At 39.3% G+C, this 27,661-nt stretch overlaps 1 protein-coding gene across 4 annotated transcripts in view; it reads right to left on the reverse strand.

The window, feature by feature from the left end:
* FMNL2 (formin like 2) overlaps nt 1-27,661 on the reverse strand; it is a 310,152-nt gene that overhangs the window by 67,832 nt on the left and 214,659 nt on the right. For all 4 annotated transcript variants that reach the window (XM_082395722.1, XM_082395719.1, XM_082395720.1 and 1 more), the window contains exons 5-7: nt 20,876-20,959; nt 17,318-17,470; nt 655-763 (exon numbers count right to left, since the gene is read on the reverse strand). In XM_082395722.1, the coding sequence (XP_082251848.1) occupies nt 655-763; nt 17,318-17,470; nt 20,876-20,959 (346 nt within the window). The remainder of the gene's footprint in view (nt 1-654; nt 764-17,317; nt 17,471-20,875; nt 20,960-27,661) is intronic.

Consider the following 27,661-nt stretch of genomic DNA (forward strand, 5'->3'; position numbering starts at 1 on the left):
GAACATTGTTGGTCTAATTCTCAGCCCTGGTTTGCTTTTACAACTATACTTTTGTCCCTGTCAGCTCACCCTAGACACTCCAGGCTCTAACTCCCACTTTGTGGTTAGGATTAATCCCACACACTGTAGTTAGTTGCTCCTAGTGTTTTTCAGAGTGGGGATAACCTCTAACGAGGACTCTGCACTTCTACCAAGAATCCTTCAAGTGTTTCTTATGAAGATCAGGAACCACAGGGTCCAACACACAGTAATTATAACTCCTTGCCTCCTTGCATATAACCCTTTGAGAAGCAATGACCTGTCCAGTGTGAGAGTCTATCATTCCTAGGGTCCTAAAGCTGTTCCATTATTGCCCACAACCAGTGGCTTACGCTGTCTTTAATAGTCACAAACATTTACCAAGTAATCTAGACAAGCTTGCCATTACAAGAGGAAAATGTCTTCCCTTAAATACATTGTAAATTATAAATGCTAATTAAAATATAAGGGCGATGAATTATGAGCACTAGAGTGACCTAGACCTTTCTTTTAAAATAGAATTTCATTAAATCCTGCTATTTACTTCAAACAGAAATAATACAAAGTCACCAAAGAGAACAAGATCTGAGCCTGATGAATTCAGATTTTTTTAAAGGATTATAAACAGAAACATACCTGATAATTCATGATGGCACGTAAACACATGATACAGACATGCACGTCATCTTTCTTACTCACTAATCTTGAATTTTTCAGGGTTCTTCTGCTTGGCAAAGTATTATATCTACAAATAAAAAGAGAAACTTCTATAAAGCTATAGATTACTTTCTTAGCATAAGCAGATGCACTTTAAAAATGGACACTGTTCTCTACTTGTACCTACAGCTAAATGCGGATTGCAGGTCAAACCACCACTAACTAACCCATCACCACCAACCACCCCATCACCACAAAGCTGTTTCTTTAGACTATGAGGCCTACACAGTCCTGTGTACTGGCTATCATCTTGTCAGGCAATATACCCACGGACAGTGAAACACCTCCACTCACTGCATATAATGAATCAGACTATACATGAGACTAACCAACAATCCAGGCTCTAATCAGCAGGCCAAGCCAGATTTGCAGAGGTGATTTGAGACAACAGGCATACAGATTGCATTTTTTAAACAAGTGAAGGGGTAGAGCTCAGCTAATAGGTAGACCTCCTATCACGTGACCCAATTTTAACAGCACCTTCCCATCACTGTTATCAGGAGTCCCTGCTTCAGAGTTTAAGCCTAGGCAAGGTTATACATTAGCAACTGCGATATCAGCCTGTGATACTGAACCTTAATAGTACGCAAAACCTAAATAGTATACAAACAAATGCCTCCACAGCCTGATCCCTCACCCAAAGCCTGGTATGGCAGCTGAAACTGAGATGGAAATATGCTGACATTTCAAAGGGTTAGGATGTTTCAACATTAGGGTTCATTCTGGAGACCCTACATTGCTAAGCCTTAGTTCTCCTTTCTGCAGATTTATGAGAACCTGCAAGTCATAAAGCAGTGACAGTAAGTAAGATGGGGCAAGTAGAAAGATGACAATACTGAGGGCTTCGTCATGAGCTCTAAATGACTGCTTCAGAGGGGAAACAGATAAGTTTTCTCTGCAACTCCAAGCCTGAAATGAAAGCAAATTTCAAAAGTTGTCAACTACTTTCCCACGGAGTCAATGACAGAAATGTTCCACAAAAGAAGCTATAGGCCTTCCTTCTCCTTGAATTAAGCTAATTAAACATTTTTAAAGAAGGCGTAATTAATATTAACTGCTTTCAAAAGTCACACAGGTGCAGGCTAAGATTTGAAAACTGAATTGACAGGTCTCCAACTGTTCAGCTGAGCTGAGCTCTTTTACATTTTCTATTCAAAAACCATCAAACAGAAGAAAGATGATTCTTTCACACAAGATTCTTTCACTAATACGCCAAATGCATTTTTGAAAAGCACCTTGGTAAGTCACTGGCCTCAATATACCTGACTGTGCAAAACCTGGTTTGCTCACATGACTTTTAAAGAAGAATGCTTTGCTTGAGGACTCCTGCTTTACTCACACTGGAAAATAACAATTCAGCAATGGAAGGCGGCCTAATTCAGTTTTGAGTGCAAAACAAAGTTAAGGAAACACATGCAGATTTGGGTGTTATAAGCCCAATTTCAACATGTAAAATACAACTTTAAAAGGTGTCACTGCCATAACCCTAGCCCGAGCATGACGGCTAACACACCCGACAGAAGTCTCACAGGAACCGGTGCCCCTTCAAACAACTACATGACCTGTCTGACCCAAGAATCCCTGGTCTGCTTAATCTACACCCAAAGGTCTCTCCCTTCCTCCGCCCTTCTTAATTTATTTTAACCTCAGGTTTGTAGTTCTTTGATGAGTTCCTTGTCAAATGTTTGTATCATATTATCCCAACAGCGTTTTCTGCCTCGGTCCTACATAGGTATCTTTCCCCCACCCCTCCAATAATTATTTCACTTCACAGGATTAAGGCTTAGTTGGTTAAGAACAGCAGCATCTGAGCAATTTCTTCAGAACACAGTGGCTGATCCACTCGCTGAGCAAAATTTTCTTTTTAAATCTTTATCCTAAATCACTTATTGGGCAAGTGAGGATGTTTTCTAACTTAATAGGAAATTTTGCTCTATATTTTGGAATTCTCATCTAAAGAATTTTCCCCAATTAAGAAAATGCACTCCTAATTAATTCACAACTCTTTGGCAAACACAAAATATTTGCAAACAACTTAACTGAGGATCACCTTAAATCTCCAAGGCTAAACTTTAGGGACTGTGTCATGGGTTAGCACATACATTAATCTACTCTTCAGCATGAACATTTTGTGGAATTTGACAATTTATGTAATTAAATATTTGGTTTATTTGCTTTAGTTGTCATCTGAGTAATTTATTACCTTTTTTGGACATGTTTTAAATTCAGCTCCACTGCACAACGTTGATACTATCCAAAGAACACATCCCCACGGCGCTGGTTTTACGAGATCCCCCAACTTGACTAACAGAATTAGGACTAACAATTTACTACATATCCACTTTCCACAAGGACACCTGGATGAGGTAAGCAATCTATAAGAACTGGCCTCTGGTGCTCTCTACCAACCACAGGAAATCAAACCAAACCTAGTGTTTAAGGTCCAAAGTTGGTTTTACCAAGCATCTACTGTGCATGCTAAACTCAATTAAGTGCTAAGGGAAAATGAAAGATGAAGATGTTGCTTCTGCCACCATCTAGTTTAGGAAGCAAGAGGTTATATCGATAGCCCCTGTATTAAGATGTTCTCTGTCCACACCCAGCCCACCCCTTCTGCGGCATGCACATTCTAACGTGTAAAATGAATTCAGTAACAGTACACATACCTGCACAGCACAATATGGTGGAGTGATAACAGTCACACCTCAAACGAGAACACTTTTTTGCAAAGCAAGATACTTAAAATCCTCATATAACCTTTTCTCAATCAAGCCATATTTGACTGAGTTAATAAGACAGACCTACTCTTAGTAACTGTCTTTAGGCATATGAAAGTTTTTAAATGAGGCTCTAATTCAAGAAGTAAGTATAAAAGGAAAGGACAAAATTGTGGGATAAGTATCAGAAAGGTGACATACAATGAACATAATTGAACATGAAATATTACTAACGCAGATTTAAAACACACCATCTCATGAGTCTTTGAACAGTGGAATTACAAGACACTTCCATTCATTATTTTTATCTATATTTAAAATTTTCTACAATGAATGTATATTACTTTCCAAATAAAGAAAAAAAAAGTTACACAAAAAACACACCCTTACAGATGGTCTAGGTTTACAGTCATCTAAAGACAGAAAGCTAACTAGATCGTATGATGATAATGTTTTTCCCACTTTAGTTACCCCACAGAAGAATGTTTCCTAAAGGCCTCTTAAGGACAGAGCTGGTCCTTAAGTGGAAAGCCAAGCTGAGGGTTTCTCTGAAGAGCCCAATTTCCACCACAACACAGGCAGCAAAAGAACCAAGTATCATCAGAACAACTAAGCTTTTAAAATCCTATTCCCTGGTGCTGCACACATCCACCTGGATGCCAATTGACCGGAATACAATGATTAACAGTTTCCAGAGAAAACAGATGAGGTTAACTGATTAGTGCCACAAATCTCTACCAAGTGTATGAGTCACACTGACTCAGGCAGGGCTGGAATTTCACAGCAATGATCCATCATCAATTAAAAATGCAAACAGCTCAGATGAGATGAGTCATCACAGCCAAACACTGTGTGTACAAGGTGCTGCTGCATGGTCATGTTGACACAAGTACACACGATGCAGTGCATTATCTTTAAAAGGGTAGATAAGGCCGAATCCGGTTCTATGCCACAGCCCTGTAGGCTAAGCTACCTTCACCTTTCACAAGCACTGATCATCCCGCTTTGGCTATTTGAATCAACTTTCCACAAAGACCTGAGCTTTACAGGGATTACATCAGTGACTCAGTAGAAGATATGGGTGCCTCTGTGGAAAACGAATACCCTTGGCGTGTGTCCCATTACAGAATTACATACAGTGAAACCAAGTACTATGATGGTTTCTTCCTGAAGTTATTTGGAAACAACTAAAACAGAGCCCACAGGACAGTTGGAGACTGCCCCCAGTTCACTGTGATATATTCAAAAGGCCCCAGTGGGAGGCAGCACTAGTTGCCCTGTGGTCTTCTATGGATGACTGAGGCAGATAAGCTCTGGTCCTGCCCTATCTAATATGTCTTGAGTGATCCTAGATGTTGTCAGCAGTTAATGGGGTATTTTCCCTCAGCTAAGACTTGAAATTGGCTTCTTCACTAGCAGTTCTCAAATCTCAGGGTATATCACAGCTTAACGTAGGAGGAGGAAGAAGAGGGGCTTAGAAAGACCTTCAGGTCCATTCTGCCCCCTCTCCACTGCCTACCACACTGATGGTTTGCACTGTGATTACGGAACTATTGGTTTTTGAGGCTACTGTGGATCTGGAGAGGAAAAACAGCACAAGTTAAAGTCTCACAAAGCTAGCTGTTCTGAGATTCAGTCGTTTTTCCTAAATAGATGCTCCCCAGATTGTTACAAGACTTTAATCTCTAGAGTTCTGAAAATGTTGATTCTCGCATGTTTTGCCAGTTTTCTCACTGCTTTTGTGGATCCTGTACTCCACCATTTTCACTGACATCCCATAACAGACACTTAGAGATCCTGAGTAACGTATTCGTTCTGAATACACGTAACAATTCCTTCCAGTTAAAGGGAACAGTCAAACAAGGTGCTGCAACAATTATGTTTCTCTGGTGATGGGGGGCGGTTCCCCAAGACGTCAGGATCAGAGAACTACCTCAGATTCCAAATGGAAAAACAAGGGAATGACATATTTACAGAGAGGTTGTGGCCCAACGCCTGGACAACGGGATGGGGGCACTAAATTCTGTCTGAGAACCTTTCCTCCGCCAGACGGGCAAGCAGAGTTTTGAGGCTCTGGATCCGTGGACACAAAAGAGGGGTTTCCCAGAGGCAGAAAACAGCCCTGAGTCTAACTTCTGGTGCTCCTGCCATTTGTAGGAAAAGTAATAGGGAAGGGATATTTAGGGCTGTCTTTCTGAGGTCTCAAGGGTTTTAAGGAAATCCTGTTCTTTGAGAGGTCATTTTGACAGAAACACCACCACATTTCTCAGGCCCTCTTCTCCATCGACCGTGAGAACTGCCTGCTATCTTGTCACTGAATGAAAACTAAACATTGCCCTCATAATTCAAAGATAAGACACTATCTTGGAAGAGCTGCCAGGTAGAATTCACCAAGTTCTATGAATGTGGAAACAAACAGATGCCAACATTGACTTCAGACCAAAACCAGAGAGAAATGACTCTAACCACTTGTATTAATTTTATGCACCAGTGGTTATAAGTTACATGAAATAATAATAAATGAAGTTATCGTCAATGCTAGTAGGAGTAAGAGGCACAAAAAACTAAGCAATTGTTGCAAATATCTTTTAAGAAACCTATACAATGTGTCCTGTTTAGTACTATAGTGACAATTGTGCTATCTGCCCAGGAGCCTGTAGTGAGCACCTCGACCTGCACAGCACTGGCAGCAGGTGCTATGCAGAAAAAAAAGAATTATCTCTGTTTTGAAAACCTGTCAGAATGACTGTTTAGTGAGCTCCAACCAGTTGACTTCTTCTAAGAAATGTCAAGGCAAGTAAAACCTGAATTTTGGACTCTAGAAGGCAAAACGAATAGCGAGGTCTGCAAAGGAAACCTGGGGAAGTAGCTCTCTTGGATCTGCTTGACCACAGATTAAACACACAGGAATTTCTCTTGCCAGGTACATATTCATAGCCTGAATTACATACAATGTTCACTGGAGTTCTGGTTAGAGCCATGTTTTGCTATGCTTAAACCACCATTCATTGTAAGAGAATCTAAAAGAAAGCTATAGTAATTCTGAACTAGTTCCTTAGGTTTAGGAATATAACAGACAAGTGGGACTATACAAAATGAAAAAGCTTCTGCACAGTAAAGGAGACAGAATGAAAAGGTAACCCATGGAATGGGAGAAAATATTTGCAAACCAAATACCTGATAAGGGCTTAATATCCAGAATATACAAGAAACTCCCACAAATCAATAGCAAAAACAAACAAAAATTATCTAATTAAAGAATGGCAAAGGACTTGAACAGACATTTCTCCAGAGAATACATACAAATGGCCAACAGGTATATTAAAAATGCTCACTAATCATCAGGGAAACGCAAATCAAAACCACAATGAGACAGCACCTCACACCTGTCAGATGGCCATTATCAAAAAAGACAAGAAAAACAAGTGTCGACAAGAATGTGTATAAATTAGAACTCATGTACACTGTTGGTGGGAATGCAGGTTGTACAACCACTATGGAAAACAGTATGGAGGTTCCTCAAACAAAAGTAGAACTTCTATATGTAATGATCCAGCAATCCCACTTCTGGGTATTTATCTAAAAGAACTGAGACCAGAATCTAGAAGAGGTATCTGCACTCACCTATTCCTTGTAGCATTATTCACAAAAGTCAAGATGTAGAAACAACCTAAATGTCCATCAACAGATGAATGGATAAATATGGAAAAATATGGTTTAAAAAAATAGCAATGATGTGGTGTGATAGGAGTTTTAGCTGATGCTATGGTAGTAATCATTGCAATGTACAAATAAATCAACACACTGTACAACTTAAACTTACACGATGTTATACAACAATTATATCTCAATAAAAAATTAAACTAACTTACATATTCACATACACACACAATATTAAAGTCATGAAAAAGAAAGGGTTGCGAATTCCCTGGTGGTCCAGTGGTTAGGACTCAGCGCTTTCACTGCCGTGGCCTGGGTTCAATCCCTGGTCGGGGAACTAAGAAAGGGTAAGGAACTGTTCCAATAAAGGACGCTACACAGACACAACTAAGCACAATAAATGATCCTTGTGTTAGATTCTGGACAGAATTTGAAAAAAAGGTTATGAAATAGACTGGGATAATTGATGAAACTAAACAAACTGAACTAAAAATTGTGTCAATATGTAAAAGTTCTGATTTTAATAATTACACCATGGTTATTTAAGAGCATGTTATAACTAAAATTTTAATTAAAATAATAATTTTAGTGTAGGTATATGTGTTCTTAGGGTACCTACACTAAAATAATTAGGTATAAAAGGGCATGATTCTGTAACTTATTCTCAAATGGTTAAAAGGTGTGTATGTTTACAAAGCAAATGTGCAAATGGTAGAGTAAATTTAGGTACAAAATGTTAAAACAATTGTTGAATCTGCGTAAAGAGCATAAGGGGGATCATTGTACTATTGTTGCTTTTTTTTTAAAGTTTTCAATGATATCAAAATTTAAAGTTACAAAAAGAAAAAGAAGAAACTGTGGTAAATACATACACTGGAATATTATTCAGCCTTCAATTAAAGGAAATCCTGCAATATGTAATAACACAGCTGAACCTTGAGGACATTACTCTGTGTGAAATAAGCCAATCACAGAAGGACAAATGCTGCATTATTCTATTTATATGAGATATCTGAAATAGTCAAACTCACTGAAGCAGAGAGTAGAATGGTGGTTGCCAGGGGCTTAAGAGAGGGCAAAATGGGGAGTTATAGGTATAAAGTTGCAGTTATCCAAGGTAAGTTCTAGAGATCTGCTGTATAACATCTTGCCTATAGTTGACAACAATGTATTATACACTTAAAAATTGTGAAGAGGGTAGATCTCATGGTAAGGGTTCTTACCACAACAAAATAATAAAAAATAAAAGCAGTATGCTTAAAAAGAATAACAATGGGTGATAACATAAGAATGAATGATAAATAACATGTCTATGATAATTCTGGGCGTACAGGAGAAAGACCTACTCCTGACGAAAAGCTAGATGTGATCAAATCCTGGATTTGTTTAGAGATCTACATCTGCAAAGCACCAAGCTCTTAGTCAACACCAAATGGAAGCCACTGTTCACCCAGTGATGCCTTAAAAAAAGTCTGATCAGCCATCTATTATCTTCACAACATATGCTTATTTCTAGACATATTCTTATATGTGAGTTTTCTATATGTCTGCCTCTCCCTCTGAGCCTGTATTATCCAAGGACTGCAGAACCTTGAAAGGAATGTTTCCTGAACTGACCTAACCAGGTTTTCCCAGAGTCCAGCAAAAAGGTTTTCAAAAATATTCTGTGGAGTCTCCATGCCAACATTTGTGGGATTTGTAATATCTAGGTCCAAATGGCAACAGGAAAAAGACAAGGTATATATTTTTGCCTCTTACCAAAAGTGTCTTCAAAGGTCTAACTATTCAGAAATTAAACTAATATCTACCTATAAATAGATAAATCAGAACTCCCTTGGAAGCTAATGTGAGGGTTCAGCCCAACAGAATGCAACGCCAACTAAGTATGTCACATCGTTTGGCATAATTGTAATAGTCTTTTATGGTTCCAAGGTCTGGCTAATAGAACTTTACCAAGATTGGGGGTTTTAGGTTTCCTCTCCCTTACTGTTCAGACATGACATCACCTGGGCATATTTTTTCTATCAATTAAACTCATAAAATACTTGATGCTAAAAAAAAAAAAAAAATGAGCCAAGCACTTTTCTGTCTCTACAGCCAAAAGAAACTGAGCTGAAAGAGTAGAACCCAGATAGTTCAAAGTGGGGGTAAAGGAGGAGGGGAAACAGAGAGACAAAGACAGAAACAGAGACACGGTGGGTGGGAACACAAAACTCCTTATGAACCTTTTTTCTTTTAAATCAGTTACTGAAATTTTCTGTGGATCTGTATTTCCTGTTAGAGGACCAGGTGATAGCTAGAACACAATCTGTAAGTCAAAAGGTCTCATGACATGCTTTTTGAATGGAATAAGTGAATCAACAGACTCCATCATATGAATGGAGGGTCCATAGTCTGAATCTTCTGATTTTCAATTATATTCCTTTTGTCAAAGGCATTTGCTAGGGAGTGGCTAATTAATCAGGATATGACCCTATGTGAGAAGTGTCCAAGGAAACCATCTAACTCCTGTAACTTTTCAAAAGAAATAGTTCTATGTTGATCCAAATTTGGCCCTTCTTTTCGTAAATCTTCAATAAAATATTGTCGATGAGCTAAAATGACAATTCCACAGCCTGGCCTTCAACACAGTACATAAACTGGCTCTACGCTACTCCCAGCCAGACTCATCTATTCACTGTTTCCTAAACAACCCACGCAGTCTCTCCACTGACCCGCCGCTCATACCGCTCTCCCTTCCTCTCCCCTCTGCTACCCACTCCTCCCAGCCTTCCTCACGTTGTTTCACATGCAGACCAAGTCATGACTCTTCCCTAGGTTTGACTGTTCACTCTAGCCTCTAAGGTTCCATATCATTAGTTCTGGTTATACACAAGTGATACTTAACATGTGTTAGTGCGTATGTGCATGAACACACACACACTTACTTCTCAGTCAAATCATATAGAAAGACACTGACACAGTGGAAAGAAGTCAGAAGACTTTGATTATAAATCCTGGCTCTATCACTTACTACCTATGGATAACTTCTCTGAGCCTCCTCATCTGTAAAATGGGGCTAATAACTCTTGAACACCTCCCCAAGATTTCATGAAGATATAATGATATAAGTATGAAAAATTCTTTTATCAGTCATGAATCATGTACAAACATATTATTCCATGTATCCTTCCGTATCCTCAGCACTTGACAAAGCACCCTTCACATATTAAGTATGCAATAAATCTTGCAGATGAAGACACTAGACCACGGCTGTAGGAATTTGCTGAGTCATCTTTAGTATTTTCCTCAATTCTATGTAGTTATTTATTGACTACTCACTGTTGCACCAGGTTCTTTATAAGAATTGTTAATCTAATCTCACAACCTATGAGGCAGGTCCTAGATCTGATCTGAGAATCTGTGAGACAGAACCCAACAATGCCCTGGCCAGGTGACTTGTTTTTCCATTTCCACAAAGCCTCTTTTAGTCAGTTTTCTATCACAGAAAAGACCCAATAAAGAGGTGGAACAAGTGAATCAGTCTTTCTCACAGTGGGAAATGTCTGGCAAATCTGCCAGTATGGTGCACCCACAAGCTACAATTAAAGCTGTCATCATTTTCACAAGCAAGGCCCTTAAAATAAGTTCCAAGCTGAGAATGTGGAATGCATACTCTTAACCCAAGTACATTTTTCTCTGTTTACAACACCAAATAAAAAAGAAATGCACAAATCTGAAACACAACCACCTAACACTTTCGACTTGTTTCTGCTTACAAATGTGCTGAAAAGGCAAAGTGACAATTTGTAGTTACAGATTATTTTTGGAAAATATAGGACTTTAGAAAGTCTTTATTTTATAGATGGGTGCTAGGTACTGCATTTTCTGCGACCTTTGATCTTCAGGTCAACAGTCTAACAGGTTAAGGAACGTCTTCAACAGTTCTCCTTCCTCAGAAATAAAACTCAGGTGTTGGCTATAATGATCATCTCATTGTTCTTTTTTCTTCCACTCCTTTGCAGTATTTTCTCTCCTTCTAAAGTAAGTGTTAATGAAAATTTTAATCAGCACCTGCCATCTCATCTGGTGAACAGAGAGAATTCAAGCCTTGAAAATAACTGTTTAAATATATTTTTCTTTGTAGAGTTTCCCCTTTAAATTGGAAGCTAGGGTAAATTCTTCAAGATCCTTCCATAAGGAAATTTTAGAATAAACAAAGTTAAGGAAAAGGAATACACGTAGAATAAAATACAGATTACAACTCTCAGTCATGACAACTGTAAAAGATCTGAGTTGATTTTATAGAATTTGGGGGGAGAAGAAGGAAGAGAGAAGAGAATAATGATCGTTTCAGAAATTACATTCTTAATTTATAGAAGCTGGAAAATGAACAAAATTGAGTTCAACCTCCTTGTTGGGAATCAAGATAGAAAGTGCTTTGGCTTCTAACTATAGAATTTGAAGATATTTTTTATGTGATATTATAACAGTTTAAGTTAAGAGGTTAGGTGATCTTCTACCCCTAACAATTAAAACTCAAGGTAAAATGCTCCTGCTGAAATAAAAACTTGTAAGAGCTTAAAAGAACTCAACTCTTTCAAGATACCACTTACTTTATAAGCAAACTGGTACAGAGCTGGTGTTTCCATATGTTTAAATAGGATCACTGTTACAAAGAGATCAAGAAAACTGCTTTGAACAGAAGTATCTACTGTAGTGAAGGCCAATGAGCCATATGGGCCATACATGGAAACAGGTCTGCAGGACCTATTCCTTAGGTCTTAGAGAACAAGGTCTTCAAGCTGGGCCTCAAGTGCCTCATCAACAAAAAGAGTTGAACAAAAACCGGAAAAGAAAAAAGTTTATTCATAATCTCCCCTTCCGTAAAAATAGTCACTATCTTCATTCAATAAACTTTCCTTTCAATGCCTTCCCACTGCAAATAGGTGAAAATAAAACTATATTAACAGAGAACTTTCCATCTTACTCTTGTCATTCATTTAGGAAACATTCTTCATGTTTCTATATGACCTTATCTTCTAATAGTTATAAATATTCCAACACATTGATCATGGTCTCCACTAGAGCATTTGGCACCTTTGGATGAAGTAGAAAAAGGCACATCTTCTGGGAAGGATTAGCAAATCCTCTCCTGCACAGTACAACTTAACATAACTCCATGTGGACACGCTGATATTAAAACAATATATTTACTGGGGGAAAAAAATCATCCTGTGAATATACAGGCAGGATCACATGGTGTGACAGTTTGAGTCAGGGCACCTCACTTCAAATTCTACCTCCTTCACTCACTGTTTGATCCCAGGCAAGTTGCTTAACCACTAGAGGCCTCAGTTTCCTCAGAGGGATAGTAATAGTAACAGCTATTCATCTCATAGAGCCATTGTCAGCAGTGAATAATCACAGAAGGCTCTTAGGACAGCGCCTGGCACACAGTGGACACTCAACAAAAGCTTTTTTTCCCCAATAAAATTTATATCAATGCTACCAATATCTTTGTGCCCATTTAAAAATAATTTTTAAAAATTACTCCTATGAAAAACATTGCAAAGAATGGGATTACTGCATTAAAATGTGTAAACAAGGATGTAAACTTGAACTCTTCACGTAAACCCACTAAGTATATAAATGCTAAATAGTAGATGATGACTATTCAAGAGATGCCATTCCATTAAGATAATAATTTCAGGAAAAGCAATGAAATTTGTTCTAGGAAATCTTAGAAAGAAATATAAGTAAGAGTTAATATATTAAGGGAAATGTAAATCTTGGTTTCCTCACCACAGTGGGAAGGTCAGTTCGGATGGCATACAAGGCCTACCCAGTTGGGTATGTCTATGATCCAATCTCTCCATTAGACAGCCCTCCACCCCTCTGTCCCAGAAATGACAGGTTCTCCCCTCTTTCCCGAACATGTCTGATCTTTGATGTAAGATTTTGCTCATCTCATGCTCATTCACTTTACCTCTACCTGGAGCAGGCTTTCCTCACCCTGAGGAGCAACTCTGGCCATCACCCGAAGTCCCAGTTTAGATCTGATCCCTTCCTCCAGGCTTTTAGTGCCCTTTTCCTTTAAAATTTGGAACACTGACTTATTATCTATGGCACTGCTTATTTAAGTCTAATAGCATTAACCATGACATTCTTAAAAAATAAAAATTACTTTCTCTTGCATCTGAATTAATGCAACCCTTGTCTTCAAAAATCTAGTGTGCACATATATGCATATACAGCATCATTTAATTTAGCTAGATCTGTAGCCACGTTAACAGAAATCTATCTTAACTGAAGGTACACCAGACTCTCAGCTTATGAAACAGCACAATCCAGGTTTCTACTGCATCAACAAACATTTTTTACAACTGCCAACCTGACAAATTTATGATAATACAGAATCTAATAGTTGATACAACTCCAGGTGAGTGTCATGTCATAAAATACTTAATCATCTATTTTAAATAGCTAAAAAATAAAGTCTAAATACGAAAAGGAGAGTGTGCATCATTCGAATTTTGTTTAAAAACAGAGCGTTTTTCCTTTTCTTTAATCAAGCCCCATTTATAAAGTGTATGCTTGTTTAATGTATTTATTTTATTTATTTTTATTTTTGGCTGCTTTGAGTCTTTCATTGCTGCGTGCAGGCCTTCTCCAGCTGCGGAGAGTCGGGGCCACTCTTCATTGTGGTGCACGGGCTTCTCATTGCGGTGGCTTCTCCTGTTGCGGAGCACGGGTTCTAGGCACGTGGGCTTCAGTAGCTGTGGCACGCGGGCTCAGTATTTGTGGCTCGCGGGCTCTAGAGCGCAGGCTCAGCAGTTGTGGCGCACGGCTTAGTTGCTCCACGGCATGTGGGATCTTCCCGGACCAGGGCTCAAACCCACATCCCCTGCATTGGCAGGTGGATTCTCAACCACTGTGCCACCAGGGAAGTCCCTATAAAGTGTTTTAAATTTCTTGAAATCTCATTTCTTCCTCCAAGTTTAACCAACCCTTTTCCTAAGTGATATAGGGTAAGATTACTGAATCTACATTATTATCTGGAGATAGAGATGAGGGAACTAAAATCTGTATTTGGATACAGAAGATATATTCTAATCAAACAAAGCTACCAGAATAAATCATCTCTACCGAACGTGACTTAGTATCCTTTTATCCGTCCAAAAAAAAAAAAAAAAAACTGTAATAATAGTTAAACTGCAATATAGCTTAAAGGTTAAAATTCTTTTTTTTTAAAAATTAATTAATTAATTAATTTATGGCTGTGTTGGGTCTTCGTTTCTGTGCGAGGGCTTTCTCTAGTTGTGGCAAGCGGGGGCCACTCTTCATCGCGGTGCGCGTGCCGCGCCTCTCACTATCGCGGCCTCTCTTGTTGTGGAGCACAGGCTCCAGACGCGCAGGCTCAGTAGTTGTGGCTCACGGGCCCAGTTGCTCCGTGGCACGTGGGATCTTCCCAGACCAGGGCTCGAACCCGTGTCCTCTGCATTGGCAGGCAGACTCTCAACCACTGCGCCACCAGGGAAGCCCAAGGTTCAAATTCTTAAAAGGAAGAATCATAATATGATAACAGAGTGTATCAAAGTTTAAAAGGCACTGGGCTTTACCCCAGTAGAGTGATGGCATGAAGCCATGCAGTTATCATATTATAACACGGAGAGCAGCTGCCATACTCTGTCGCCATGCACTATAAGCTCTCTTGGGCGACATTTTCACCCATGACTTACAAGATTTTCCAGTTTGAATCCTCAACATCAGTGTGTAAACTGAAGCTACTCAGAGGCAACAGGGAGAGAAGCAGCTCTGGCGGCATTTGAAATGAAGATACTCAGGCAGAGAAACCAATCTGGTGGTGATGCAAGAGATGAATGGAACCGGAGGAAGAGGAGACGGGAGGACAAGACGATCAGAAATGAGATGGCAGAATGAAAAAGAAGGCCAACAAAAAGAAAGCCAAAAAGTAGAGGCAGCAGAGGAAGAAAGGAGAGAGAGGAAGGAGGAGGAAGAGAAAAAGACGTAAACAATCTTTGGGTATATGAAAAGCAACATGTACCGTGCGCCTGCACTTCTGATTGCTGTTTTTATAAGTCAGAGATGCTATCAAATGACCAAATACAGAATTAGAATCCATGCACACAAGAGCTGGAATATCACTAATATACATCATTTAATAACAAAAATAAAAATCCAAGCTTCAAGTCAACAAGTGGCATGAAAGTTACTGCCATATTGGTTTTCTTGAGAGCCCATGACGGAGAGCCAAAGGAATTTCAAATGTCCATTCCTGAGCTTGAAACTGTTTAAACACAAAAAAGAATGTGACGCTGGTTTCTTAGTTGGTCATCTTCGAGCACACCTGCCAACCAGAAATGTCATAACGGTTCCCAAGTTTCTCAAAACAGCATTTCCATCGTGTCTTTCTCTCTATACTTGGGGGTCTCTTTTTTTTTTTTTTTTTCCAATTTAAAATGAATTCTAGCAGGATCTACCTTAAGCCAACCGTGAGGCAAATCAGGCCGGACACTGAAGTCCCTATACCATGCTGTCCAGGGTCCAGGATCACAACTCTCCTTGGATGTGAGATGTTTCCCCTATTTTCCTGACTCTTCCACTCTACCAGAAACAATGCACTCTCAATAACAGTCTTCAGTAATTTGAAAACAGGTGTAATGAGTTATTAATCAGAAAAATGACTTCTTGTTAAGATGGTAGCTGGCCAATAATATATGATACTTTCCAGCTAAGAAATGAGAAAGCAAGTTAAAACGTACTTTGCCAATTAAATTCCTTACACATAATTATAGCTAAACTAATGGTAAGAGTTTCCATTCGAGTTACAAGGTGATTAGGGAATTCTTCAGGCACAATTGGCCTTCCTTCAACTTCTCAATCAGCCCACATATTCCTCTGTCCACATGTAAAGTTCACGCAGACTAGCAGGTTATATAGCCTTTGGCCTATTGCAAATACTGTGAGATGAACTGAAACATTATTATCTTCATTATTATTGAATCACTCCGAAGCCATTAATATTTTTGGCATTTCCAAACAAGGAAAATCTGAATGCTTGATAGGAAGCATCATATTCAAACATCAAATCCCGGAACAGAACTGAACTTCATTATAAAGACTTTAACTTTCCATGACCAAAACCCAAGTCAAAGGGACAAGAGGTAATAAAAAGGCTACCAAATACAAAAGGTCTGAAAGCCATGTATTCACTGATCACAATGTGACACATGGACTCTACTACCATGACCCCACACCCATGGTGATCTTAAACAGTGACAGGAACCACGTCCACTTGCCAGATCAAGCCTGAAATAAGCGAGATAAAATTGTCAAGCTACAAAGAGTAAGCAACATTTGGGAATGAGGGGCTTATTAATAAAAATTTTTATTAAACTCCTGGAACACAGAAACCTTTATGAACTTGCTCTAGATGATAACTCCATCTTGTCGGGCAGGAGTTTTGATTTACCCACCCATGTATACCAACTCTGAGTACAGTGGCTAGCAAAGTACAGAAGCTCAAAAGTATTTTTCAGTGAATGATTGTAGCTTTGAGTGAATGAACAATCTCAGTGATATTACACTCAGGTGTTCATCCCCCATCCTACCTTAGCATGTTGGTATTTCAGCCAGAAAAGACTGGAGAAGGAATCCTTACGAGGAAATAGAAGGTTGACAATGGAGAGCACACCCGACCAAAGGAGCACTGCTTAAAGGCATCTCCTTAATAAAAATGATCATTACAGCATCCTGTACCTAAGTCTAAGAACACATCCCACAGAACACACACCTGAGCTATCACGGGAGGAAGGGAAGAGAGGAGTCGGGTTTAAACAGCATCAAGTTCTTGAGATCCTCAGATCTCGACGTGCTGCCTCTACCCAGGAAACAGAGCCCAAGTCAGTATATCAGCATCTTCCTGGTTTCAGAAACTTATCTGCCTATGGAGACTACTCTGTTGTGTCATTTGGCAGCAGAATTTTTTTTCTGTGCTGAAGGAAGGAGTGGTATTTGCAGAAAGCTATTGAAAGTGACTGAGTATTGCCCAAGTGATGATTCCATGAACTCCCAAAGAAACCTGCATTTGCAATCATTGACAACACAAGTGCTGTGTGGCAAGATACAGCGATACGTGGCCCAGGATCCTCAACAGAAGCTGTCCTGACATATCTGCCTCTTTCCTGAATCAAGGAACTCACCGCAGTGCAGGATGTCTTCCCGAGCGGGATCCACTGTTGCCCACGGGGGAAGGCAGGTTGCTCCCTCTGTGCAGGTCCTCGATGGACCGACTCCAGGGCTTTGATTTGTCCACTGAGCTCTCCACAGTGCTTTCCACACTTTCAAAGTCAAAACTAAAACAAAAGAGAAATGCCACTAAAGACTTAATTCATATTCACGCAAATACGTGGATGTGCAACACTCACTCCTTCCAACTATACATCTGCACCTTAATATGGGTAGTTTTTGCAAACAAAGAAAACTGAAAATGGAATACAAACGAATTTTCATGGACTGAGCGTTAGCTTTGAAAATACAGAATGACAAATAGGGATGTGTTATTTGTATCTTATTATAAGGCTTGCTGACTTACCGATTACTAATGAGCTATGGTGGGACGGGGAAGAAAGATCTCAGAGCTGTCTTCATTTTGCTTTAACAAGTCAATATGTTAGGCTTATACTAATTTATTCCTCTCCATCAAGTTTCACTGAGCATTTTCTCCTAGTGTGTTGGCAAGTGTACTTTTCCAACCATATGTGATACATTACTTGCAAAGTTATGAATTTGCTTTGATTTTGGAATCTCTTCCCAATGTGGTGCTCTTTAAAGTAGGGCTGTTGTTTCTCTGACATTTTTTGAGGTTATTACTCATGTTAACCATGTTAGAATAAATGGCTAGTTAAACTGCTCATTCTTGTATAATTTTAGGAACAAATTTTTAAACAGACAGGCCTTTGTGTTCTATGCATTTTTCCCCTTCCATAGTCAGTAGCTCTGCTTTCTCAAAAATACATTTTATCAACTGTTTCTACCCATAGTTCCATCAAGCAACACCTGATCAGACAGAAAATAAACAGAATGCAGCTATAATTAATAGCATCTGGAAGATATTGGAGGATATCATGGGAAAAAAAATCAACAATACATATTGGAAATAGCAAGTATGACTTTTTATACAAGTATGACTGCCAAAATTAAATATTTGGTTAGAACTACCATCTGTAAACTAGGTGATGCTCTCCATTTATTAAACTGTAATCCAGATACCAGAGACTGATGCACAAAGTCATTGAATGGGTCTAACAATTCTGTCATTCCTTAGGATACAGGAAGCAGTGAACAGAAAAGGGGTGGAATTGAGGAATCAAACAGATCCTTAAGGACTAAAAATAGAAGCCTATAATTGACACTGGAAAAGGTAAGCCTAGGGGGCATCCCAAGATCACTCATGTCATTATGACTCCCGCCAAGCCACTCTGCAGCCCCCATATGTTCAGTTGTTCAGCATCCTTCTACTCCTCTCAGCTCACCCCCGACTCTCACTGAGCAGAAAAAAGAAACACACACCTTGGTGAAAGCTCCTGTTTTAGGGAAGACACATGAGTCTGTTATTTCACTTTACATGAACTAGAAAATTGTCACATGCTAAGGAATAGTAAGAAATTTTTTTCAGCCCATTTAGTTTCAAGAAAGTATGTACATAAATTATGTATCTATACATAAATTTTCATGTAATTAAAGTATAAAATTTCATGTAATTAATTTTGTAAGAAAAACAAAAATAAAACTAATAAGCAAGGAATGTAAAGCTAATGCCCACCCCATCCCCCGCCCAAAAAAGTAGAAGATTAGGAACCAAAAGCTCTGAGTTCTGATCTTTTGTTGTCTTTGCTCTTGGACTGCAGACCAGAAGAATTCCCTCAGAGTAGCACTACCTTTTCCCATTGGTCTCGTGTGTAGGTGCATTTGGGAAAGCTGGTTTACAAGTTCTATCGTGATGGGGTAAAGGGTTAATTACAGCAAACATATTACAAACTGCATGCAATTCTTTTCCATTATTCCTGAAGTTTCTTAGCCCTTCCTTAATTCCTCAATAAATATTCTTCCAGATTTTAAAATATGCAGCAGGATAATATTCCTATTCTGTTCTGTCATATAATATAAAGTGTAAGGGAGATCAGCAGTTTTCGATGTAATGGAGGTAGATAAGGAACAAAGTTCGGAAGAGTATGCTATAAAAACTAGAATTATATTTCAGAGGAAAATTTCTCAGGAAGATAAGAACTTATCTACTGGGTTTTCTTATTATATTCCATATCATATATAAGAGTTATCAAAACTGAAACTCATCAGGCCAGTTTCAGTTAACACTTTACTTTCTGCAGCTATAAGGTAGGAATAATTATAGTTTTCTCTTCACAAATTCTCGAGGAAGCGATGAGGATTATAAGATAACATCTGGTTAGATCTTAAAGTGGGGCGATATAAAAAACAAGTTCCTTCTTTGAAAAGAAGAGTTGAGAAGAAAAAAAACCACCACCTAGGCTGAAATGTCTTCCAATCAAATTAAAAATACAGTATTGGGACTTCCCTGGTGGCGCAGTGGTTAAGAATCTGCCTGCCAGTGCAGGGGACATGGGTTCGATCCCTGGTCCGGGAAGATCCCACATGCTGCAGAGCAACTAAGCCCATGCGCTACAACTACTGAGCCTGCGCTCTAGAGCCCGTGAGCCACAACTGCTGAGCCTGCGCACCACAACTACTGAAGCCCGCGCATCCTAGAGCCCATGTGCCACAACTACTGAGCCCACGCGCCACAACTACTGAAGCCCATGCGCTCTAGAGCCCACACGCTGCAACTACTGAAGCCTGCGTGCCTAGAGTCCGAGCTCCACGGCAAGGGAAGCCACGGCAATGAGAAGCCCGCGCGGAACAATGAAGACCCAACACAGCCAAAAAAAATAAATAAAAATTTAAAAAAGAATACAGTATTATTTCCTCAATCTGTGTGTGTGAGAGTGTATCTGTGGATACTGGAATAGTTTTTGATTAAAGAGGAAATGTGGAGAAGAGAACGTCTCATTCAAATGTACACTTTTCATTCCTGTTGTAAATCTTTCCAGAAGCCTAGCAAATGAGAAAACTTTATGAATCAACAAAGGAAAGGTGAAATAAGTAAAATTTTTTCCTGCTCTGCCCCATTTTTTCCCCTTCCCCCTATGAAGGGGAAGTCAAAACAATACAAATACATATAAATTAAAAAGGGAAAACCTCTTGCTGACTCCACTTCCTCCACTCCCACTGTGTTTGGTACCTACTTCTGCAATCATTTTCTCTGTATTTACTAGCACCTACAAATATACATATACAAGTTTTTTTTTTTAAATAAAAAGGGAATCGCTCCTCTGTACTTTGCTTTATTCACTCAACAATATATCATATACCTCTTCCAATAATTGCTAGAGTGTTCTACCATATGGATATACATAACTTGAGCACTAAAGAAAGCACTTCTTTTTGAGATAAGCACTCCTCTAAGGGTGATTTTACTCCCCTGTTTTATTTCTGCCTTAAAAGCATTTCTAACAACAATTATGTGATTTGCTTTTAGTTACTTGAATATAAACAAACCTCCTTAAACCTCACCACATCTGCTTCTGGGTGTCTCCCCTCAGTGTGGTACCTAATTTTACCATTGAGATGCATCTTCTGTGACCACATAAAATTTAAAAGGAAACAAGCCAAGTTCTACTTACGTTACTGCGTATTGCGCAAATGACAGATATTCTACTAGAACATCAAGACCTTTATTTTCTTCATTCAGAAACTCTCTGACCCATCTGTTCAAAAAAAAAAAAAAAAAATCATTGGCAAAGTTCATCGCATGTTCTACCATGAAAAGGACACAGTGAAAACTTGTTTTTTTCCACCAGAAACATTCACTGCCTGAAAGAAACTATAGAGTAAGGCCTAGACTATAACACATGAGGTAGGAGCTTTTAAATATGGCAACTAAGAACACCATAATATTTCAGCATGAGCGACGAGGGGTCAAAAAGTGTATGAGTGCCTTCCTTGTATTTTACTGCTTAGGAGACTGACGATAACCTGTAAGAAACTTTCTAAAACAGGAACTTGCTAACTGTCCTTTTTTTCCACCATAATTGATCTGGAGCCTGCTTGTTTAAGGAGCCAAGACTGCACGGGGAATCAGGCAGACTAGGGACATGACAACATAACCACTGAAATCCAGGCCGGATTCCAAATCCACATTCAACTCCTTCTTGGCACACTAAGCTGTAGAAAACACTCAACTAGCCAATGAGAGACCAGTGTTTATAGGCTTCTGGAAATTCAATAGGGATAATGACTTGCTTAATTTTTTCCATGAATGTTAAAACCTTTTAAAAAGTCGCAGGCACCACACACCATCATCAAAGCCAAGACGTGACAAATACCATGCTTTTTAAAATTCATTTTAAAATGATACCACTTTGCATTTGAATGGTGAATCTGAATGCAGTTCACTGAGAATGTTTACACATTTTTATTTGTTCATAACAACACCTAGAAGATGGAGCAGAGTGGTCAGGCACTGAGGATAAACACCTGTTACCCCATGTCACAGATTTCCTCCAGGACATCCACCTTCAAAGAACATGTGATACCCCATCAAGCCTTCACTGGGTTGGAAACTCCAAGAAGTAATAAGTAAAAAGCTGTGCTATTCTATCACAGAAATGAATCTTGGGGTACATCTGCCAACAGCATTGCAAAGTGGTTGCTTTCCTCCAGGAATACCAAGCCAACAAGGTCCACCAGCTATGCACACGATGGCTCCTACGGAAACCAGTTTTGAGAGCTATTAGTACAACAGTGGGGCAATTCTACCGTGTGTCTTTAAGGATAAGCAGTCCCTTGAGGTTTCTGTCTTAAAGGAAGGAAAAAAAACCTGGTGGATTCAGAATGCCTATTTTTAAAATTTTGTTTTTAGGGGGATTTTGTGGTTGTTGTTTGTTTTATCCTCCAGCTCATCCTTTCTTCTAGTCCTATCATCTGCATAATGTAACCTCAGGTCTTCAGGCAGTTCCAGAAGACAGTAAGGTGGAAAAAGTAGATAGCTTGCCTCGTACTTCCCCCAAGTGCCTCAGGCAGGCTGTGACAAAACGTATGCACTTAACATAGCCACGTGTAAGTATATAACATTTAATCTAGAAGAGACCTAGGACGGGAATAAAGACACAGACCTACTAGAGAATGGACTTGAGGATATGGGGAGGGGGAGGGGTGAGATGTGACAGGGTGAGAGAGCGGCATGGACATATATACACTACCAAATGTAAAATAGATAGTTAGTGGGAAGCAGCCGCATAGCACAGGGAGATCAGCTAGGTGCTTTGTGACCACCTAGAGGTGGGGGATAGGGAGGGTGGGAGGGAGGGAGACGCAAGAGGGAAGAGATGTGGGAACATATGTATACTGATTCACTTTGTTATAAAGCAGAAACTAACACACCATTGTAAAGCAATTATACTTCAATAAAGATGTTTAAAAAAAAAGAGAGAGACCTAGGGAATTCCCCGGCCATCCAGTTGTTAGGATGCCGTGCTCTCACGGCCAAGGGCCCGGGTTCAATCCCTGGTCGGGGAACTAAGAACCCACAAACCGCGTGCCCCTGCCCCCAAGAAAAAGAGAGAGACCTAGAGTGGAAACATTGGCAAAGAAAACACTACCTTTTGGGTCTCACGAAGTGGCTTTGTTATGACAGCTGACCAGAACTAAGGGGATGGCTATTAGGAGAGGCTGAAGTTTCATTTCACCACCACCACATACACGCTCTCACAGCATCTACTTCTAGATCCTTATTTTCATTTGATTTATTTTAAATTACTCCCGATATGGCTAGGTCTCAGAGGACACTGGACATTTTTAAGTGCTGATAATTAAAAGCTTAGAAATGGTAAAAAAAAAAAAAAAAATTCCCTTTTAAAACTGGTAGGAGACTGAAGAAAGCTAGAACTCACTATCAAATCGGATGACTAGCTGTGCTCTTGAAATTCAAGCCTCTTAGCCTCTCTGAGGCCTCTCCATTGGTCGGATCTATGGGTTCTGACTGCATAATTTAAACTAGCCCTCCTTGGTGGCTGCACAAAACCACAGGGTCCAGATTTTTCAGAGCAATCTTGGTTTCACATATTCTATCTCAGTGACCCATAAGAACACTCTAATTTAGGAGCTGAGAAAAACAGCCATTATAGTTCCTTCTGGTTGATTTTCTAGACACTGCCTCTAAAATGTAGAGATGGTCCACGACATCCTAAGGACCTGCTAGCACCTTCATCTCACTTAGTTTAGCCACAAACTGGAGAGAAGGCAAATGACTCATGGATATTAAAAAAATAAAAAAGAGGAAGGAAGGAAGAAATGGTAGGAAATAGCCAAATACAGTCAGAGCTATGTATCTCTTGACTCAAAGTACTAATATGCATATATTTTGATGCAGTGATAAAACCTATTAATTGGCTTTTACTTCAATTTAGCACCCTTATCAGTGCCCCTGCCCTGACTTGCTGACTTTGAGTGAAAGCGCTTTAAAAATAAATTTCAGGACTTCCCTGGTGGCGCAGTGGTTAAGAATCCGCCTGCCAATGCAGGGGACACGGGTTCGAGCCCTGGTCCGGGAAGATGCCACATGCCGCAGAGCAACTAAGCCCGTGCGCCACGACTACTGAGCCTGCGCTCTAGAGCCCGTGCTCCGCAACGAGAAGCCCCCGCAATGAGAAGCCTGAGCACCGCAACAAAGAGTAGCCCCCGCTCGCTGCAACTAGAGAAAGCCCGCGCGCAACAAAGACCCAACGCAGCCAAAAATAAAATAAATAATAAATAAATAAAACCTTACTTTTAAATTAATTCATTAATTCATTAATTAATTTCAAAGTGAAAGTCAGGAGCCGGCTGCTCCGTTCCTAAAAAGTAGGAGACAGTGTAACACGTCCTGCCTTTGAGAGGTTTAATTTCATTTTTAACCTCTTTTTCTAAGCTGTGAGATCTTCCCTGGGTCTCTGATCTGGCCCAAACCCCTGCAGGTGGTTTGGGAAAGAATAAGATAGAGATCCATCACAGCTGACTACCTTACCCCATTTGTCAAGTGGTATCAGGTTAGTAAAGTCATCTCAGCAAAAAGGCTATGGATTACAAGAAAAGAACAGCCTTCACTCTTCCTCTTGTCCTCTCAATCCCTATCCCTTCTTCACTTAGGATATTCTGTATAGGAGAAAACAGAGGCGAGAGTGAACTTCTGTGGAAATCAAATAGGTAGAGATGAAAAAAGGGCAACTTTCCAAGCAGTATCTTTAATCTAAAGGCATAAAAAAAATGGATGCCCCATTCTGCAGATTTATGTACATGATCATGACATGTCATAAATGGAGGGTTCCTATAGTAAATTTCCATTTTCACCTCTGCGCATGCTACACACGCTTTAATATAGTGCCAATATGCAAACAGTTTCAAATTGGGTGATTACAGGTTTTGGAAAGTAGAATTATTTCTGACTCTGACAGCATGCATCACTTACTGAGTACCTCACAGATTCGATGTAATTACCATATGTTGTAAATTTGAATTTACGCAAATTCCAAATCAACTGCTTAGGAGCTGGAAGGCACAGTGATAATGAGAAATAGCTCTGGAAAAAAAAACTTATTCAAAGAAGGGCTCGAAATGCAAGTGCCAAGAGTTACTGTTTTACTGTAGACAGGTCAAAGCTTTGTTTCCAAATTGCTATTGTTTTCTCTCTGCCTCCCAAATCTCAGAATCTCATTGTTCTCATCTAGAAAATAAAGTCTCAAAGGACATTAATGGCTTTAAATTTCTAAGATCAAACAACAAAACAGACCCGAGACACACAAGATGAATGGACAGATGGTGAATTCCCTCTGCCAGTTTCCTTTAGAGAGATACTACAGGCATCCGGTAGGAACTGCAGTTGCTGACAAATCATGAAAAAAAATCACAAGAAGCGAGAGATAGAAGGTAAACATCACTCAGATTCATCATCAGCTACCAAATCTATTCTGTGAGACAGCATCTCAAACTGGTTCTCAAAGTATAGCCCATGGACCACCAGGGGTCCCTGAAACCCTCTCAGGGGTCTGTGAAGTTAAACCTATTTTCATACAAATATTAAGTAGTCGCTTTTGTCACTGTGCTGACACTTGCACTGATGGTACAAAAGAAATGTGAATGAAACTGCTACCACCAAACAATACACCTTTTTATTGTATTCTTCACCCCAAGCACTCAGAAGGGGAAAAAAAGTCAGCTTCACTTAAACCTGTCCTTAATGAAGTGCTAAAAATTACTGACTTTATTAAAGCTTGCTCTTTGAATATACGTCTTTTTAATTCTCTGTGTGACAAGAGGGAAAGCCCACATATAGCACTTCTGCTGCCTGCCCAAGCACCACGGCCGTCTTGAGGAAAAGCACTGGTGCAACTGTTGGAGCTGCAAATTGACCCAGCCATTTTCTACATGGACTGTCCAATGACAGACACATTGTGGTTATTCTGTCTTGGGTATTCAGCAGATATTCTCAAAAGTGAATGAAGTGAGCCTGCCATTTTCAGGAAAAGAACTGACAATATTTTTTGTCAATGATAAAATCTGAGCTTACAATCAAAAAAATTAGAATTTTGGAACACTTACATTTACCACCACGAGTCTGACAGCTTCCCAATACCTAAAGTAAATTCTGATGACACTGGTGATTATTAACAAACATGATTGTTTTTATATTGTAGAATAAAATGTGTTGATGTTTGAAAGATCAGGATAACTCAGTGAAACAGTATTTTTCAAATGATTTTTTCATGATGTTAAGAAGTATGCATGGGTAGAAACACCCATTCAAAGTGAAAGACAGCACAATGGATTTTAGTATTGACAGAACAGAACACAAAAGCTCACTGGTACGGTTTCAGATTCTATCAATACATTGCAACTAACTTTAAGAAATTACCATCTTTTGGTGTAATATCAAAGAATAGCCACAATTATCTGAAACGGTTACTTAAAAACTCTTCATTTTTCCAAGTGTGTATCTGTGTAAGGCCAGGTTTTCTTCCTATACATCAACTAAAACACATCATAACAAATTGAACGCAGACAAAGATATGAGAATCCAGCTGCCTTCTATTAGTGAGACAGTAAAAAGATTTGTAAACGTGTAAATCAATGCCACCCTTGTCACTAAATTTTTTGCTTTGGAAAATAGTTATTTTTCATGAAATATGTTATTTGTGCTATATTATGTTTATTATTTTGTATTTATATATTTATATTAAATATTTATTGTTAAATAAATATTAAATTTTATTAAATAAGCATATCTAAAATTTATCAGTTTAAATTTCCAATATGGTAACATTAACAGATAAAACCCACATAAAAACTTACTGGGGCTCAAAATAATTTAAGACAGTAAAGGAGTCCTGAAATCAAAAAATGTAAGAACTGCTGGTTTAGATAACAGGCTTTAGATTTGGACATCTCCAGGTTCAAACCTCAGTGCTTCTCAATTGTGTGGACTTGAGCAAGATATTTAATTGCGGACTCTCAGTTTCCTCATCTGTAAAATGGAGGTTCAGAGGAAAAGGGCAATAATAAAAAGATTTCTGGAAGAAATAATACATCTAACTTACCTAATACAGTGCTTAGTAACAAATACAGTGTTTAATAAATGCCTAAATGGTTATGATCTTGAGGACTTCCAAAAAGCACCATCTAAGGATGAATTAATCGTAGGGTAGCTTGAGGCACACATACACGTGTTAAACCCCAGAGAAGACACTCACTGCACATTCCCCAGCATCTTCCTCCTTCTACAGATCTCCTCCTCTCCTTGCCAACTTGCACCTCCTGCCTGTCACCTCACGCCCATTCTTCTCATCTCCCCCACTGAGATACAGTGAAGCAAGCACCTTTCAGGACGTCCATGACCTTGCACTCAGGATGAAAAGTAATTTTCCATCATAATAGGCAGTTTTACTCAAATGACCTACCTGCAAGGAGGGCGAGCCTACACCTCAGTTTCATGGACTAACACCCGCCAATCTGTCCCAACCGCCAGCGCCTCTCGAATCTTACCACCCCACATCCAAGACATCCCAACGCCCGTCTCCCAGTAGAGCACAGCCAAGCCAATGTGCTCTAACAGTGCTCAGCTCCCTTCAAGGGTATTTCAAGTCATCGCAAGGGCTTGCATTAGTCATAATCCAATTCTCCTTGACTGTTATAGTTCCTAAGAGTAAGTGAATGAGATTATTTCTAGTCCAATTCTTATTTCAATTTGGCTCCCCCCAAAAATTAATTATCTTTCTCACATGACTGTTCCATTTATAGAGTTTTAGGCTGACCCTTTTGCTTGACAAAGCTGTAGCTTGGAATGTCACTTCAGCAAAGCCCCAGATTTTAACCTTGGAATGCAAGCATATGCCAAAAATAATTTTTTTTAAAGACAAGTAGATTTTAAATGTAATTCT

The sequence above is a fragment of the Balaenoptera borealis genome (genome assembly GCF_965194805.1).
Source record: "Balaenoptera borealis genome assembly, chromosome: 6".
NCBI classification, from domain to species: Eukaryota; Metazoa; Chordata; class Mammalia; order Artiodactyla; family Balaenopteridae; genus Balaenoptera; species Balaenoptera borealis.